General features: G+C 44.2%; 1 protein-coding gene across 1 annotated transcript in view; it reads left to right on the top strand.

The window, feature by feature from the left end:
* LOC141781563 (voltage-dependent T-type calcium channel subunit alpha-1I-like) overlaps positions 1-18104 on the top strand; it is a 102817-nt gene extending 84713 nt beyond the window's left edge. The window contains exons 32-36 of the mRNA XM_074657378.1: positions 2691-2840; positions 9108-9245; positions 12014-12227; positions 13777-14027; positions 14264-18104. Coding sequence (XP_074513479.1) covers positions 2691-2840; positions 9108-9245; positions 12014-12227; positions 13777-14027; positions 14264-14989 — 1479 coding nt within the window. The 3' untranslated portion in view covers positions 14990-18104. The remainder of the gene's footprint in view (positions 1-2690; positions 2841-9107; positions 9246-12013; positions 12228-13776; positions 14028-14263) is intronic.
* Positions 18105-18317: the final 213 nt, after the last annotated feature.

Below are 18317 nucleotides of genomic sequence, written 5' to 3'. Positions count from 1 at the left end.
GACGGCACCGTTGCGTGATTACACTCAGTCATTTTACCAATCTCTCTTTGTGTAATTTGTTTGTTCATTTTTACACATTTTTGTGAGAAGGAAGGGAGGGCATGGAAGGTTACGCATTTACACAAAGAGAGGGAATAAAAAGGAAAAGGCAGATAAAAGGAGACGCACTAAAAGCTGCAACGTTGTGCAATTATATCAATTAATATGAATGTGAAAACATCGGGCTGGAATTAAAGGCATTTTCAGAAATGAAACCAAACTACTTAAGTGATATTAGGCAGATGAAAGTCAAGGATAGGCTGTATACTTCCATTGTACTCTATCAAAGTTTTGTGTTTCACTGTAGTCGGCTAATCGCTTTCTCAACTAAGCTTTTATCATTTAGTGCTCGCATTGAGACTGTGTGAGTTAGCAGACGCTAGTGCACAGGTTACATACTTGAAACGATAATTTCACGTCTGTGAATGAGAGTCCGTCGTTTCTATTATGAAATCGCTAATGATAGTCTGAGATATACCCGCGCAGAAACACACGTAAAGATGACTCATCGGCTGCCGTGGAGAGACTCACCTTCAGTAGGGCTAAAGTTGGCAGCTCGGAGTCATTTTTAGCTCAGCATGACAAAGGAACTTAATGCGGAGCAGAGAGAACACACTGGCAGCATCCTCCCCCTCTCTCTCTCTCTCTCTCTCTCTCTATCGCTCTATCTCCCTCTCTCTCTGTCTCTCAAGTGATGCAATAAGGGATCTGGCAGACCGATGCAATTTATTCAGACCACAGGTCCTGGGGTTGGAATGTGTGTGTGTGTGTTTGTGTGTGTGTGTGTGTGTGTGTGTGTGTGCAACTAAAAAAGGCTCAAACTTGCTTTACATTTTTTGTGAATCTCCACATATTGTCATAACATTAGTAGCTGAAAAACTAATATTTTCCCCTCGGGACACTATATTTAGAAGCAGACATATTGGTTTTATGAAATCAAATTGCTTTTTAGTCGCCTCGTAAAATTGATGCTCAAAGAGCGCTGATATATCGGACGAGTCTCTGTGATACATGGAGGCTTCAAGAGCTCGAGAAAGATCGCAGCTACAACTAGTATATTCTGTAACGTGCCGCACTGAAAAAGTCATTTTCGACTCCTTCGATGGTGAAACGCTGGTAATATATTGCACGGGGACTAGAGGCGACACCGTAGGACGTCGACACACACACACACAGAAAGAGTAAGGGAATAAGAGAGGAGAGATAATAGCTGAGCCGGTGACAGTCAGATAGACGCAGTAATTAATTTCAGCTCTCTCCTCCTCTCTCTCAACTTCCATTCCCTGAAGACCGGCCCTATTGTTGTCCACTAATACAGTTATTAATGGAGGCCAGCACATACAGTAGGCCAGCGCAGTCAATCAAACATTATCTTTTCTATCAAGCTCTCCACCTACACAGAATCTTGGGACTGTCTGTGTGAGTGTTTTTTTTTATACATACGTGTATTAAAAGAGCTGGATATGGCAGAGTCAGCCTGACTGCCGGGGTTGTCTTCGTGCCAGAATGTTTCACTGCAACACGGTTTCATAAACCAGCGTGATTTAGCTATATTTATAACGCTGGGAGAGTACAGTAACCTCTTGAATTCGTAGCCCCCTCATTTTTCAAACCATGAGCCGCGAGTGATTGCGATATAACAGCTTTGAGTCAGAACTGTGTGTTTGCATAAGGTATCTAAGTATAGTCCCGATAAGCTGCGTCGTAGAAAAATGTGTTGTTGAAAAATAGGCTTGTGTGGGGATTGAAGAGGAGTGACCTTGTTTCACAGTTATCTTTTGGGATGCATCTGCTGATGTAATACAGTTATTCTGGCTTGTTATGAATGCGCTCCATGCAGGCACAATGCGTCTAATTCATTGTGAAATGCAGTGCCCTGCCAAGAAACACAGGAATCATTTTTTTTTTTTAAAGTAGTTTCCCTTTCTTTTCTGTCAGTAGTTGCCTTTTTTTCTTGCCAGATTGGTTTCTGGGAAAAACCAATCTGGCAGACGAGATTCAAGCAAGGAAGGATCATTTAAGTCGCAGAAAAAAAAGCCCCGACTGATTCAGTCTAAATTGCTTTAAACCTAATAATACCCAGAGCACAAAGCAGATGCTTAAATCTTAAATTGTTTCAACAAGGTATTGAACAGCCTAATTGAGGTGATATATCATCAGCAGCGCTCTCAGTTGCTCAAGGCTTTGATAGTAAAATGATGTGTTACTTGGCTAATGAGGGTGTGGAGTCGTATTATCCAGGAGCTTTTTTCCAAAAGCGAACAGTGTTTAGCCCTAAAGGCCAACGCAGCATGAGACGGGGATTCGTTCTGGTTTATCTGTGCATGATCTCCGACACTGAGAACGTGTTTGAGATCTTTTTAACTTTTGTGGAGGAATTTTAGAAATCTACATGTGTGTGTGTGTGTGGGTGAATATGTACACGTGTGACTGTGTGTGAGTACATTAAAGTGTAAAAGCATACCTGCGTGTGCTCACTAACTTATAACCCTTACGATGGTGTATGCATTTCCCTGCGTGTTCTTTGTCCTCGCATGTCCGCATGTGCACATGTCTGCACCTGCGTGCAATACTGGTCTGCCGGCCTGCGTCCCGTGTGTGTGTGTCCGTGTGTGTGTGTGTATGTCTGCGTGCGTGTGTATGTGTTCCAGGAGAGCCAATGGCTGGACAGCGTGTCTCTTCTGATCAAGGACACGTTGGAGGGGGAGATGCTGATGATCGACAACCTCTCTGGTTCTGTCTTCCACCACTATTCCTCTCCTACACCAATCTGCAGAGATTGCAAGAGCCACCCACAAGAGGTACCACCATGAATACACACATATATACACACACACACACACACACACACACACACACACACACACACACTCATACACGCACACACTCACACTCTCTACCCACTGAGCTTCACTGGATCAACCTGGAGGCCCATATTTATCAAACATGTCAGAATCACTCCTATTAGTCACACAGAATATTCCACTAGTATTAAAAAATACTCCCACCTCAGAATATGAAACCTATTTATAAAGAAACCACCAGTGTTGCCATTTTAGCAACCATGTTGCTAGACTTTTATGACCCCTTTAGCAATGCTGCCTAGCAACAGATCTAGTGACAATTCACAGCCGATTAGACTGTTATCAGGCCATTAAATAGGCGTTATCAGTCGCTATAAGCACCATAGATGTGGGTCAGTAGGGGCCTACTGCTGGAGGTCGGATGGGACGGGTTGACATCCAGCAGACTGTGGTTCACATCCTGTGTGAAACCAACTACATATAGTTGTCTCTGTGGTTACAAGCCTTTCCCTTTCATTTTTTAAATGTAGTTATTTTAAGCCAAAACACAATGTTTTTCCCTAAACTTAAGAAGTTTTGTTGCCTAAACCTAAAGAAGTTGTAGTTTTGTTACCTAAATCTAAAGAAGTTGTAGTTTTGTTTCCTAAACCTACAGAAGTTGTAGTTTTGTTACCTAAACCTTAAGAAGTTGCCGTTTTGTTGCCTAAACCTAAAGAAGTTGTATTTTTGTTGCCTATACCTAAAGTTTTAGTTTTGTTACCTAAACCTAAATAAGTTTTATTTTTGTTGCCTAAACTTAAATTTTTTTTAGTTTTGTTGCCTAAACTTAAAAAAATTGTAGTTTTGTTGCCTAAACCTAAAGAAGTTGTAGTTTTGTTACCTAAATCTAAAGAAGTTGTATTTTTGTTGCCTTAACCTAAAGAAGTTGTATTTTTGTCGCCTTAACCTAAAAAAGTTGTAGTTTTGTTGCCTAAACCTAAAGAAGCCTTTTTGTTTGTGTTCAAAACGTAACATTTCATTCAGTTTTACGTGTTAGAACGTGTTGCTTTCACAACACCGTAGGCCCCTACTGACCCACATCTATGGTGCTTATAGCGACTGACAACGCCCATTTAATGGCCTTCCACTTCCCTTTGAAGAGTCACAGGTGAATCTGCAGTCCTCGCTCGCTGTTGCTACGTCTCTTTGGCTTTGACAGCTGCGTTCAGTGAGAAAGAGAGAGAGCAGATCGTTCAGTCGACCACACAGAAGCCAGATCGAAATCTAAACTGATTGCAGAGTATCCTTAGTGTTTTAGTAAATGCAGTGTTCAGTCAGGACATCTTACCAGCGGCTACATTATTCAGTCTTAGAAGTCTTGTTTCATTATCATGTTTAGTGGTGGGGAAGAACCAGGTCAGCTTTGAAGCTCTGAAATGCATTAATGTAGCCTTGGACGTGAGGGACCCCAAATCAGTTTCTTGTTATCAAATAGATGTAAATCTTTCAGATTTTTGTGGACACAGATTTGTATCATGGAGCAATTACAAAAAAAAGTTACATTTACAAATTTGATTTATAAAAATGCTTTTACTGCTTTGCATGAAAGTCTGACCAAATAGGGATCATTCTGAGAAGAAGTTTGGCTTCGTTAGGCCTGATTGGTTGCTCTGAGAGGCTCTGTAAACATGGAAATAAATTCATACTGGATGCAAGCACCAAATAGTTGAGAAGGTAGAAACATAACATGGAAAGACACCTACCTTCCTTAGCAAACATATGCATCCAAAAATATACAGATATAGTATAGACACACACATGCACGCACGTAGGGGTTTCATTAAACAGTGCTGCTCGCATCAAACTGTTACAAGAACTTGCCATACCAAACTATTACTTTGCAAAACCAGTGAATAGTAAAACCTTGAATACACACACTCACACACACAAGACACACACATTCATGCACACACACATACACACAACCATGATGATTACTGTACGTGCATGCAGATCTGCCGCAGACACACACACATGAACATGCATTTGCACGTGCTTCCACGGACACACACACACAGGGCTTCATTCATCACACAGAGCAGTGTGAATGGGGAGAGTTGGTGCTTTATAAAGCGTGACAACTACTGTGCGTGCTATGATGTTACAGTATGACAGCGAATTTCAGCCCTTAATTAAACGCCAGATGATTTCCATATGTGCAGAAGTGTTAATTAATGAGGCCCGTTGCATGCATATATACGCACATGCAACCATTACTGATATGCATGCACCCACGCACGCACGCCACCAACACTCCCCCTTTTACTTGTGCTTGTATTTTGGGGGTATTTTGTACGCAGGAGATCCTGCATCACACTGTCCTGTGCCAGTGTTGTCCATCACAATGACAAAGTGCAGCGGGTCAGCTCAGGAGAAGCAATAACTGGGCTCTACACCTCCTCACCTGTCAGTCCTGCTTTCTGCCTGTCTGCAGATGCTGTCAAACCATCAATCTCTGCTCCCTCTTTTACATGCTTCCTCTTCCCATCAGCCCCTCCGCTGCTCCTCTGGGCTACCCCTCTTTCTGATTTACTGTATCTGATCCTGTACTGCTCTCCTTCAATTCCCCATCTTCTTTAACCATCACACTTGCATATTGTTTGTGTGTGTGTGTGAGAGAGAGTTTGCGTGGGTGTGTGCCATTTCCAGACAGATGAGTCTTTCACTACTGTGAGTTATGTACAATAGCGTTGTGTTTTCAGGGGACAGGAAGGCACAACGGGACACCTGGGTGCAGTGTGTGTTTGTGTGTGTGTGTGTGACAGTGGAAATATTCATCAAGTAGCTGCCTAATAAGGACTACAGTTGAGTCTGCAGGGAACAGTTCAGTGGAGCAGTGAAGGCCTCTGCCATTTATTCAGTTACTAGCATAAACAGGCACTTCGCTCAAGCATCAACATCATTTCTCTTCCACTGCTTTTGGACGGGCGCCATCTTGAAAGGTGGCATCAGAGAGACGCGGAAGCTACTTTGAAAGTAAAGTTCTGAAAACAGGCCGAGGGCTAAACAACGTCTACGGACATCAGCGGGTCCTGTGGTCAGGCAAAAATATATCCCATGATGATACTGAAGGATGCATGGTGCATGGTAATACGTAAGAGATAATGTACAGCGAGCCGGTCGTTGCTGTGAGAGGAAACCCCGACACGGAGCGGAGGGGTGGACCCTGACGCCAAGGATGGTGTACAAATGATACGCCAAAAGCAACAAAGGCGTGCATTATCGTGTCATTCATACACCTTTCCATGCAAACGGTCTGCAAGAAACGGTATAATTCTGCAACTTATTTCTCCGCTCAGACGCGATACTTGATTCTGATTGGTCAATCACGACGTTCTGCGGTCTGTTATTTCTTTGTAGCAGAACGTTGCTATGGGCGCAGCTCTGATGTTGGACTCTGGCGGACCGTTTTTGTGTAAAATTATTGATTTCTTAAGTAAGTAGCCGTGTAATAAGCGGGATAACGTACAGCTAGCGGGTCATTGATGTCAAAGAAGCCCCTTCAGGGCGATGCAGCACCCCGACGCGGAGCTGTGTTTTTTGCAGCCCGTTAGCACGAAAAGGCGTATGAATGACACGATAATGCGCAAGGTATTTAGCGCGCAATAAGAACACCTTTCTTGCATTTTGCGTATCATTTGTACGCCATGTAGTCTGTACTGACTGCAATGTAAATGCAGCCACGTAAATATGCTACGCTCAGAGCTGGTGACGGAGAACAAAAAGTGAGAAAGACTACTTATGGCGGGTTGGAAGGACGAAGTCCAGCGAACACTCTTCACCAGGAGGCCGGTGTTCGAGTCCCGTGTTTTTTTGTTTTTTAAGTCATGGTAGTCACGTGTTTGTCAGTGACGTTTGCGATGTGTTTTCCGTACTTATGTTACGTTGTTTCCGTACATATTTTACTTAGTTTACGACCTTATTTTAAGCCCAACCATGACGTAAACCGAACTGCGGACGTTACTGTACTTTTGTTGCGAAAATGCGTCCCGATGACACGCGGAATGTCCTTGTAATGTTGTGCTATTCATACGCCTTCCTGTGAGACTGGCCTCTAATCTGTAGATGTTGTGTATTGTGCATTTCATAGGAAATCAAAATTAGTAAATTGATGCAACTATGACACAAACATACCATAAATGTGTAGGATTTCAACATGTCTTCGGTGACTAGTGGTAGTATGGAACAGCCTGTGGTAGTCAGCTAAAAGGAGGAGCAGGAGGTGTGCTTGTCTTTGCTCCTGTGTGTTGTGGGTAATGATCACCTGACTGGCTGCTGGTGCGCTTTTCTCCTATGCTTAACATACGCTTCCCATGTCCACACTAGCATGAGTCCTGCGATGTGGCCGTGAGATATCAGTCATGCTTACTTTCTTGCTCAGTCTTCTGCTCTCATCGCCTCCCCGCCGCGCTGAATAAAGTATTGCTTTACCTCTTTTGCTCTCAGGCTGCGATGGACACTTTTGGAAACAACTGTGTAGCAACTCCTCCTGTAGCCATTGTGCCTTTTCTCATTGTCCCCGGAGGCACAGCCAAGAATACAGGAAGAGAAAGGCTGTTTAGTTTCCATTACCTGCTGATAAATGTACCAACTGATGACTCCCAGAGACCTTTATGGAGCTATTTACAACCCAACTCTGAGACACAGAGCACATTAGCAGATACTGTCACATAAGGAGGGCCGATATACGGAGATAAAACAGAAAGAAAGTTCTCCTTTAAATTAACAAGTTGCATCGCCGACCGTGCTTCTGCTTTGCTGCTTTGCCTCATCTCACCTCGCCTCTCTCTCCCTCCTTTGGGCAACGGTAATTTACTGCTGCATATCGGCCGTGAATCTTCCTCTATGAACCTCTTTGTCTTTCTCATACAGGTATGTGTTAATCTATCGCTAACAGGCCTCACTCCATTGGATTTCACTGGGCCCTTTTTAAGTACCTTTTTTAATGCTTCTCTCTGGCTATTATTTTATCGCTCCGTCTCTTTAAAAGAAACACTGCTCGAGCGTGTCTTTTATATATAGCGACCCCAGAACCCTGAAATTCAACTCCAGCTCACTGTTTGTTTTGAAATTGTGCACAACCAAGCGCTGCAAAGAGGGAAGGGTAGAGAGAGAGAAGAGCGTCAGCCGAGAAGCTCCAGCTCTCGGGGAGGCTCGTACGACGATAATTTCAAACCAATTCAATAGCCATTATGGGCCGAGGTACCTGATGAAACAAACTTAGCCGGAGCTAATGTCGGAACAAATGAGACGGAGGGAGAGGTACTAACAGTTGGTGTAATTGTTGTCACTTCCTGATTATTCTGTGTTTGGTAGTGTTGACTTTAGAATTGCTGACAAGGACTATGAGACACCATTACCATACACACAGCAACAACATGTTCATTGACGGTTGAAAACAGTTGGCTGCAGGAGCAGGATTATGAGGTTCTGGTGCAGCTACACCATCTTACACCTCCTGATGTAAGAAAAAACAAAGAGCATCTCTTCACTCTCTCTTAAGGATGTCACGATAACTGGTATTTCACTACCAAGTTGATGCCAAAATTCTGAAAACGTGATGGTACTCATTTCTACACAGTATCGAATCAGGTATCGTGGAATTTCACTGGTGTTGGTATCGACTACTACATTTCTGGTATCGTGACGTCCCTACTCTCGCTGACATACATGAAGATACTGCAGGTGCACACCCAAAAACACATATACATACATCACCCGCTGTGTACGCACTGCTTGGATATCGGCCGCTCGCCTCTCATTCAGCGCCTCTCTCTCTCTCTTCACGTGTTTCTGGGGCTCTGGGAAATATTTGTTCAATGAATGATGACAAAGCAATTGTTGTTCTTGAAATCTCTCACCCTGCTCTCTTTACAGACAGGTGCCACGGCTTTTTGGCCACTTTGACTTGTCAACATCTGGTGAAGCATATCGAAACTTGGCGGAGGTTTTACCTATCTTGTCTGCGTAGCTAGAGATACTGTATAAACACTGGGTATCATGAGAGACGGCGTTGTAGCTGATCCTTTAGAAATGTGATATCTATGTACACAAAGATGTAAGATACTGAGGTCAGTCATGGTTGTTGTGAACCCTAGAATAAATCATGCATTATATTTAGCACTGAGGAGACAATACTCTGTTAATCTCAGGAAGTCTAAAACGTTTGCTGTTCCTATTCCCTCCTGCTTTAAGACATGAATAACGGAGGTGCGTTTTTCGCAGCAGATCAGGTTGGCAGAGATCGAGCAGGCGTCGCTGAAGTCGGAGCAACTGTCGGACAAGTCCTCGTCCCCCGCCCTGCCAGATGACCTCAGCCTGGACGAACACACCGCCTACCAGCTGCTGGCACAAGAGAGCAAGGTGGGTGTGAGCCGAGTGAGGCGGGAAGCGGGGAGATAAGGATCTACACTTCTGAAAAAAAGGAAAAAGGCAGCTCTTTAAAGCCTTGAAAAATAAGGTTGTCAGGGTAGATCTGGCATCATTTCTTTCAGGGATACTCAGGATTTGCATGGCAGTATGCCTGCTCTGCTTTGGCAATCCTAGACTCCTTTTAGGGGTGCTCAAGCACACCTCCATTTCATCTCGGCACCCCTAAAAGATAATTATCAACCCCTCTGTTACCCACGGGATTATCGGAGACCCCGGTGGGCATTCTTTAAGAGGCTCTTTAAAGGACCAGTGTGTAACTTTTAGGGGAATTTATTAGCAGAAATGGAATATAATGTTTATAAGTATGTTTTTATTAGTGTATAATCACCTGAAAATAAGAATCGTTGTGTTTTCGTTAGCTTAGAATGAGACGTTTATATCTACATATCTCCATGTTTCTACAGTAGCTCAGAACGGACAAACCAAACTCTGTATACTTTTCCTGCTTGAGCCGGAGTCGATAACGTTACACGCTCCCGTCGTTGACAACTCACTTCCCTCATACACACTACACACTGGCTCTGCTCCAGACGACTCTAGAGAGGGACATTCACGTTTTCACATCGAGATCTGACTCTTGTTACTCTGAGCTGAGACTCCGTTTGTAGCAGATGCATTCACTTTCAGTTTGTAGCGTCCATCGTACGACTATCTATCTATCTACTGACTATTGATAACACATCGCTGATACGCCAAAATGAACTAAATGGGTTTTATTTCTATAAGAAAAAAAGCAAAACGCCAATGGGGGCGGTGGGTACGTAATGTAATCGGTGTGTGCCCGACCACCGTGTAACACCGGTAACACCGACTGCCACGGCAAGCCTACTATCAACCATGTCATGTTTGCCTGTCGGGCTAAATTTTGGCGAGGGAAAACTAGCGTGGTGTTTTTCAAAGGGGTCCTCAAGACATAAAAACATTTCCACCATAACTTGATGCAGAAATTGGTGAAAAACATTCACCAGAATGCAGGAAATTATTTTTTTGATGCTCAAAATTTCCTGAGGGAGGATCCCAAGACTCCCTCGCTTTATGTGTTCACCCCGACGTTGACATTAAACCTACACTCTTGACTGTACACATGTCACATTCTCATTAGAGAAGCATTCTGATCCCAAAATCGCCCCTGCTGCTCTAACAATGCAAAGCCGTCTTCACACAGATTATACCGGTAACGAAAGTTGGATCGGAGCTTTGATCAGTGGTAATAATAATGTGCAATTTACAAAAGATGTATGATACCAATCGCACCGTGAATTCACACTATTTTGTCCAGTATACGGGCACTTTGTTCCGCTCCCCCCAAGAGGACGAGCACAAACAACGGCAGCGGCTCACTGATGGTTTCTAATATTCATTCCAGGAAGCAGAAAAACAAACGAGCATTATAAACTAATTCCACGGCTACGCTGTAGACTCTCTGGTGAATTACAGGTCTAAACCTTAGGTCCCCTTTATCTCTTTCTCTCTGTGTATCAGAGGTAACTATCTTGTCTTTGAAGAATCCACAGACTCCTCTCATGAATAAAACTAGGCGCTCCCTCGCTGCTATCCTGGGTGGCTCTCACGCCTCCCTCTGCTGACTTTATCTTTCATGCTTCTCCTTTCTCGGCGTTACCCCCTCTGGTAATTGCACACCTTCTCTGCACCTCCCTCTAGCCTCCTCTATCTCCATCCCTTATCATCCGTCCTTCCCAGATATCCTCCACTGTAATGGGGTAATGCTCCTTGGTTCTGGATAGCCAGATAAGCCTAGCATGGCTGTGAACCAGCGCTCATTAGAGAGAGACGGAGACACAGAAGGTGAGGACGGATCTAAGGTTAGGGATTTCATTTGTCAAACACTGTTTGGTAAATAAAAATGTGTGTGTGTGTGTGTGTGTGTGTGTGTGTGGCATTAAGCATGTGTGCCAAGGTTGTTTGAGGTTTGTATGGGTGTGGGTGGCTGTCTGTTTGAAATGGGGCTGTTCAAGGACTGAATGACTCAGAGATACAATACACTAGCGGAAGCACAATATCGTACCCACGCACACACACACACACGTGTGTGCACGAACACGCACGAATGATTGTGCGGTCCCTACATGATGGTAATTAAAATGTACGAGGTAGGAGCTTACAAAGCTGAACTCCTGCCTTAATCTACCTCCCGCTTCCCGCTTCCAGCTGTTGCAGCCGTCTCACACACACACACACACACACACACACACACACTGACACATTTATAACCAAACATTTATTGTTACAATACATAAACATTAACATGACAATAACAGGCTCTTCGGTGCTCATAATCAGTCCTCACCTCTTCACTGGCACTTAAATGAAAAGCCCGCGGGATGATGTGAATCAGAGGCCGTGTTTGATATCTGCAGGATGCCTGAGGAGACGCTTCCTTTCCTTCCTGTACTCATTTTCTATCAGCTCGGTCCAGGAATTGTCACTTTACTAAATATAATGCTAATCCTAAACTTAAATTGTCCCTTTGCAGAAGAAGAATGGGCTAATTTTAAACTATGTTAATGGTTAGAAGCTTTTTTTTTCCCAAGCACATAATTTATCCCTGTTTTTATTTTGAACCTGTCCCCGCCTGTCAAATTCATCTTCTTCTTTTTAAATTAAACTTGGGAGAAATCCACACATTAATCTATCCCGGTGATTTACCGGAAAAGACTTTGTCATGTGTTCTCCTCCAGGGGAGGTGCAGCAGTGACTCCCACAGCTCGGAGGAGGCCGGTGGAGGTGGAGGTGGAGGTGGAGGGAGTCAGACGGTGGTGCAGAGCCAGGTGCAAGGGGGGTCGGGCCAGCCGTGCCGGGCCCTCGACGCCGCCATCGAGGTGGAGGCCGCCATGCAGGAGATGGAGATGCAAACACACCAAGCACATATGTGCTCACCTCACTGTAGCCCTGGTGAGTAACACCACATATTCACTGTACCACCAAGCTGATTCTCAAAGGAATGCATTCATAATTAATAGATTCAAAATGTCTTTGTTGCAGCAGACAAGTTAAATTCTGATTTCTTTTCTTGCTGCTGACAGTAGCACATGAAAGACACAATATGGACAAGAAATATTTTTTTTTAAACAAGAGCAGCAACTTTCCAAAATGAATATGTAAGAATACATAATTTTATTCACAAAAAGAGGATTTAATGAGAGACTTTCTACTGTACAAGTCCCAGACATGTACCTCTCGACAATGAGGAAGAGAGCGTGCAAGGAGCACTTGAACCTCTGCAAGAAATTGTCGGAAATGATTTGGATCACATCTGTGTAAATCTACAGCTGGCGTGAGATATTACCATAATTATGCCTCCGCGCCGGCGACAGCCATTAAGTTATTCGGGTTGTCTGTCCATCCGTCTGTCCAATTCTTGTAAACGCGATTTCTCAGGAACGCCTCGAGGAAATTTCTTCAAATTTGGCAGAAACGAATGATCAGAATTTGATGGTCAAAGGTCACTGTGACCTCACAAAACATGTTATCGGTCATAACTCAAGAATTCATGTGCTAATTATGACACTTTCACACAAATGTCTGACAGGATAAAATCATGAAGTGATGACAGTTTGCACAGACATGAACGTAAACTGCAACTTGACCGGTGGTCGGCATTAAACCTTGAGGTGGTAATTCAGTTGTTTTCTTTTTTAATTCAGTTGATCTCAATTTTTCTACATATTAGGGCTGCACGATTATGGCCAAAATGTTAATCCCAATTATTTTGATCAACATTGAGATCACGATTATTCATTGATTTTAGCAACAACATATTTTTATTGCACTTTCACATTAAAATAAACTCTGTTTTCACTTCTATGCTGTCCCACATCCCTGTTAATGTACAAATTAGGGCTGATCAATGTTGGAAAAAACTGATATTGCAATGTTTTTTTCTGCTATATATATATTGAAATATGAAAAAATACAGGAATATTCACCCTACCCCCTTTGATAGCTACATTTTAAAGTTAAATGCTTCAATCTGGTGCACTTTGAGAGCAACATGATCACCAATAAGAGCTATATAAGCAATGTTATGCTCTTAATTTAATCATAAACACATTGGTTGTATAGATAATATTTATACAACTAATGTTAGTTTAGTTTGATTTGATATGAAGCAGTTTTCTATGAGCAGAACGTCGTTTTAAACGTTGTTTTAAACGTCAGTATCGCAGACGGTCATGTTCATTTAATTGTAGGAAGCCAAAAGTGTGATCGTGATTAATATTTGATTAATTGTGTAGCCCTACTATACATTAAAACATCAACGTATACCTAAACTCTGTCAGTTTAACTGAAACAGATGATGCTCTATAATCACCGCCCTGCAAAGCAACAACCGGCCCCACCAGAACAAAGCCTTTTTGTGTCTTTTCACAAGTTGAAAAGTGGAGACAATACATAAATTGGCACCAGGATAGAAATGGAAAGAGTTTATTCCTTCCTCAAGGTGGTGTTTCCAGCAGCAGCAACAAGAAGGAAAGAAACAAAGGAGGAGGAGGAGGAGGAGGAGGAGGAGCCAGTGGCATTTCTCCTCTCTTCCATCTGCCTGCAGAGTTCTTCCACCCTGCAGGAGCAGCCATCCCAGCACCCCCCCGCAGCAGGAGCCTACGGTTGTCCAGGGGCCTTCGGCTGACCTCCCCAGACTCCTGGGCTTCGCTCCGCTCCCCAGGAGCCCACAGCAAGATGCTCTGTTCACAGGTAGGGGGAGGGGACAAAGATAGTGGACGAAGATAGTTGTGAAGTTTTATTGAGGTTTCATTTTTGTGCTTATTATCTGGATGACAAACGGCCTGAAGATGATGATATTATTATTATTAAAACTGGGTTGTAATCAACATTTAAGATGCAATAAGATATATAGAATATATATAAAGATGTTACTTTCTCAATGAAATAAAGAGTTGGATTCATGTCTCCCTTCCTTCTGTCCTCAGTACCCGTCCCGCAGTGACTCGTCCCTCGCTACAGGCAGCTCTGAGGGCAGCCTCCAGACCACCCTGGAGGAGGGACTGAGCTTCAGCGTCTCTCCACCACAGAACCTGGAGTTGCCTTTGCCGGCAGCTCCCTTACCACTCGTGTGCCCGCTCCCGCTGCCCGAAGACGGCACCGCCATCTCCTCCCCGGTCCAGACCCTGAGACCGAGGCCGTGCCCCTCCTCGGCCCTCACCCTCCAGGCCACCCGGGGCCACCAGCGGAGCCAGAGCAGCGGCCGAGGCAGCACCAGCCCGGGCTACACCCGCGACGACTCCATCGACCCTTCGGACGAGGACCTGGGCATCGGCATCGGATCGTCGATCGGCGGCTGCGGCTCCAGCCAAGCGGGCAACAGCGAACACTTATCGGAGACGCTGAGCAGCTTGTCGCTGACATCGCTGCTGTCGCCCAGCTCCCTGGTGTACCCGGGAGGGCTGGTGAAGAAGTGCAACAGCACAGGCAGCCTGGAACAAGGGGGGATGCTGCTGTCGTCGCGGGGCAGGGAGGGCCGACGGGAGATTCTGGGCTTGGAGCTCATGGACCCCCAAGGCTTCTTGGCCAACCCCTGGACGGGGGTATTAGTAGATACAAGAAGAGGAGAAGGGGAAATGGGCGACGGCGAGCAAGGGTTCAAAGGGAAGAGCTCGAGCCAAACAACAGTAGGGCCTTGTCGGAAAAACAGATGAAACCTGCTGTTCGCTCTTCCTTTGTCTCTCCATTCCTTGGATCTAAACCCATAGCTGTCCCTCTCACTCTCTCTGCTTCCATCAGTGAGAGAGAGGCCTGATGACACACGATGTCCCGTATTCCAAAACCAAACCCTCATCTTGCCCCCTCAACCCCTTTCTATACATTTATGACAAGCCCATGTCCTATTTTGTGCTACCTACGGGAGCGGTCTTGGTTGAGGAAGTATCCTGCAGATTTAAGGCCCAAGGGGCCGAAGATGGATCCTTACACCCTCTTTGGGGCGGTACCTGTAGGGGAGGACACGCTCACATTGGAAGACCAGGATGCCCGTTCATATCAGGGAGTCGACAGGAGCAGAGACAACAGAGCTTAAACTCACTAGAAAGAGTCTTGCGGTTGCTCTACTCCTTTTCCCCGTGTCGGCTTGGGTTCACTGAGGTTGAAAATGCAAAAATAGAAACTGAAATCGCGATCCGTGCCAACAGAGACCGTTTTGATTGGTTTACGTCTCGGATGGCAGTGCAGCAAGTAAGTGGGAGGAGGCTCGGGAAATATGTTTAGGAAGGAAGGCTGGGAAAAGGAGAAGGCAGGTCATTTGTTTGGCCCGGGGAAAGCAGAAAGCGGATCTAATGTCCATCTGTTCTGGCAGACGGAAACAACAGGTCCTACTCACTCTGGCGCTGGACCTTCTGCTGAGTTCAGAGTAAAAACGCAAGGTGGAGGAGAGTTCAAGAGTGTGTGTGTGTGCTCGTAGTGTGTGTGTGTGTGCCTCAGGTATCCAAGGCATGAATTCCTATCGTTCTCATCACTTCACCATACCTCTGTAGAGACGGGAGGTGTTGACTGATGGAAGCTCCGTGCCTGGGTCAACTCAGTCTTTGAGTGGCAGCGGAAAAAATGAAAAGAAATTGAGGGCTTGCGGAGGTATAACCGTGCATGGACTGACTCGTGAAATTGGTTCTTTTCTATCTCTCACAAACATGAGGAAACGAAAGAGAGGTTCGGAAGGAGCTTCATCAGAAGAAACAATAACGTGTGCGCCAAAAAAAAAAAAGAAATGCTTCACAGCTACTTAATAAAGTGAGACCTCAAGCACACTCCACTTCCTCTCACCACGCTGAAGGATTTAGCGACGAATGGACGCGAGAGTTGCGCGGGACCTCGACTGCATGATGGAATTGCATTTAACCAAGATTTTTTTTTTTTTTTTTATCTATATACAGAAGTGTATCAAGATGTCAATGTTGGGTGATAACCATGTGATTTCTATTCCACTATTTTTGTAGAAAAAGAGAATAGGCACGTGCAAGTGTTGCCGTTACTTTGTCCCCTGTTTCATTTGAACCCCGTATAACTTGTTGTCTAGGACCTTTTTGTCTGCCAGTGGCTTCCAGTTTTATAACATTTTTTAAGGTGTGGGAAAACAACGAAGCAAAAAATTTCAAAACTCTGTGTGCACTGAAGTGATTTGTTCCCTCCAGCACATTTTCTCTTTGGGAACACCGGTTTCCTCGTGGATTTCTTTTTTTTTTCTTCAAATATGGGCGAGATGAGAACAGCCATATTCACTCAGCACACAAGGATCATTCCTGGCTGCACACAGGGAACTTTGTTTTCTTTTTTTAGCCTCCTATGCTAACCATGAATATCATAAACCATCTCTACGAAAGCTTTAATTTGACACCACAATAACATATCGATTACGGACACATTTCGTGTTCCTTAAGCATGGTTCTAGGATTGCAATACAGTATGCTTTTTTTTTTTTTTCTTGAACTGACACCATGATGCACTCATCTTCTCTCCACACACATGTTGTAGCAACCCTTTCACACACACACGGTGAACAAATGTTTTAATGCAAAGCTTATTTCGGCTTCTGTCGCTCCATCCAAAAAAAGGAGACGCTCATCTTTAAGCCTGATTTCCAGAAGTAGACTGTTGTATCCTCAGTGTTTTCATCATTACCTTGTTTCATTTCTCAAAAAGAATGAGGTGATGTGAGAGGGTTTGACCTTTTTTTTATCATGCAAAATCACTTTGATGACTATGTTTTATCACATGGTGTTGGGTATTAATGAGTGATAGTGTGTGAGAGTGTGTAAGTGTGTGTGAGTGTGTGTGTTTATGACTTCAGGTGAAGTGATTTGCCTTTTCCTGAAGTGTCCTGTTTTTGTCAGCGAGGAGATTAAGGGTTGAAGAGGGGAAAACGCGAAGCAAACCAAGGGCTGTTTTAGCTTCAAAGATATGTCCTCCGATCTTTCTGAGACAAATCCTTGTGTCAGTGAACATGGCATCAAAGGTTGAAGCCTGACTACGCAGCAATAAATGTTCTATGTGTATGCCCTGAGTAAATGATGTCAATGTGATTTTTATCTCCTCAGAACGCGACGGTATTCCTTTACTGTCTGTTGATTTTTTTGTGCTTCTACTCGTCTGAACTTTACAACCAATCAGATAGCACCTTTGCCCTCTCGGAGACCAATCAGTAAAGAGAGAGACGGGCCGCGATTGGACGACATGAACAAAAGAGGTTGTTGAACTCAGGTCGGGGGGGTAAAAACCACTGGTGAAATTTTAAAGCTAGCTGTGAAGGTGTGCTCAGACTGAGCGCCGAGCGGATTTTTCACTTCGCTTTATTCGCACAAATTTTGGACTGCTGGAGTGTCTGTACGCCGCAAACAGCCACAGTCCAGATGTTAGCTGTAACTACCTAGCATTAGCAATGCACCGACTGTGTGTGTGAGCAGCAGTGTGCCTTTGTACAGTATCTGTGTGCTACACGATCTGTTCTTTTCCTCCAGACTGTATGTCCAATAGCTCGGGATAAGCACACTTGTTTTTTTTTTTGCTAGAGTTTCAACTTGTGCGGACGCGTTTTTTGCTTCAATTCACGCCACCCCCGAGCAAACCTTTCGTCCGACTCTACACTGAATTCGTATGCAATCACGCCGCCTCTAAAATTCTCTCCGCCTTCAGTCTGAACACACCTTAAGAGTGTACAATTCACATTTGTACATATCTTTGTATTTTGATCTGCATGTGTGCATTGCTGCCAGTGACCATGATTATATCGTTAGTATGCATTTCATAAAGTTGTACAAAGTTAAAGGGAACGCCCCGCTGTTTTTTGACTGCTGCTATGAAACCACTGAAAAATAATAATAATAATAGTCGGAGCCACAAAAAACGTTCTTCTTCCAACACATTGTTCACATGATAGTGAACATTATTTTTAAAAATTAAATTTTTGGGGTTCAGTCTTCATCTTTATACCTGTTATTTAAATTAAAGGTGTTAAATACGGGATCGGGAGCATTTCTG

This window comes from Sebastes fasciatus, chromosome 13, assembly GCF_043250625.1.
Source record: "Sebastes fasciatus isolate fSebFas1 chromosome 13, fSebFas1.pri, whole genome shotgun sequence".
Lineage (NCBI taxonomy): Eukaryota > Metazoa > Chordata > Actinopteri > Perciformes > Sebastidae > Sebastes > Sebastes fasciatus.
Note: the sequence above shows the minus strand (reverse complement) of the source record. Positions and strands in the feature narration are given on the sequence as shown.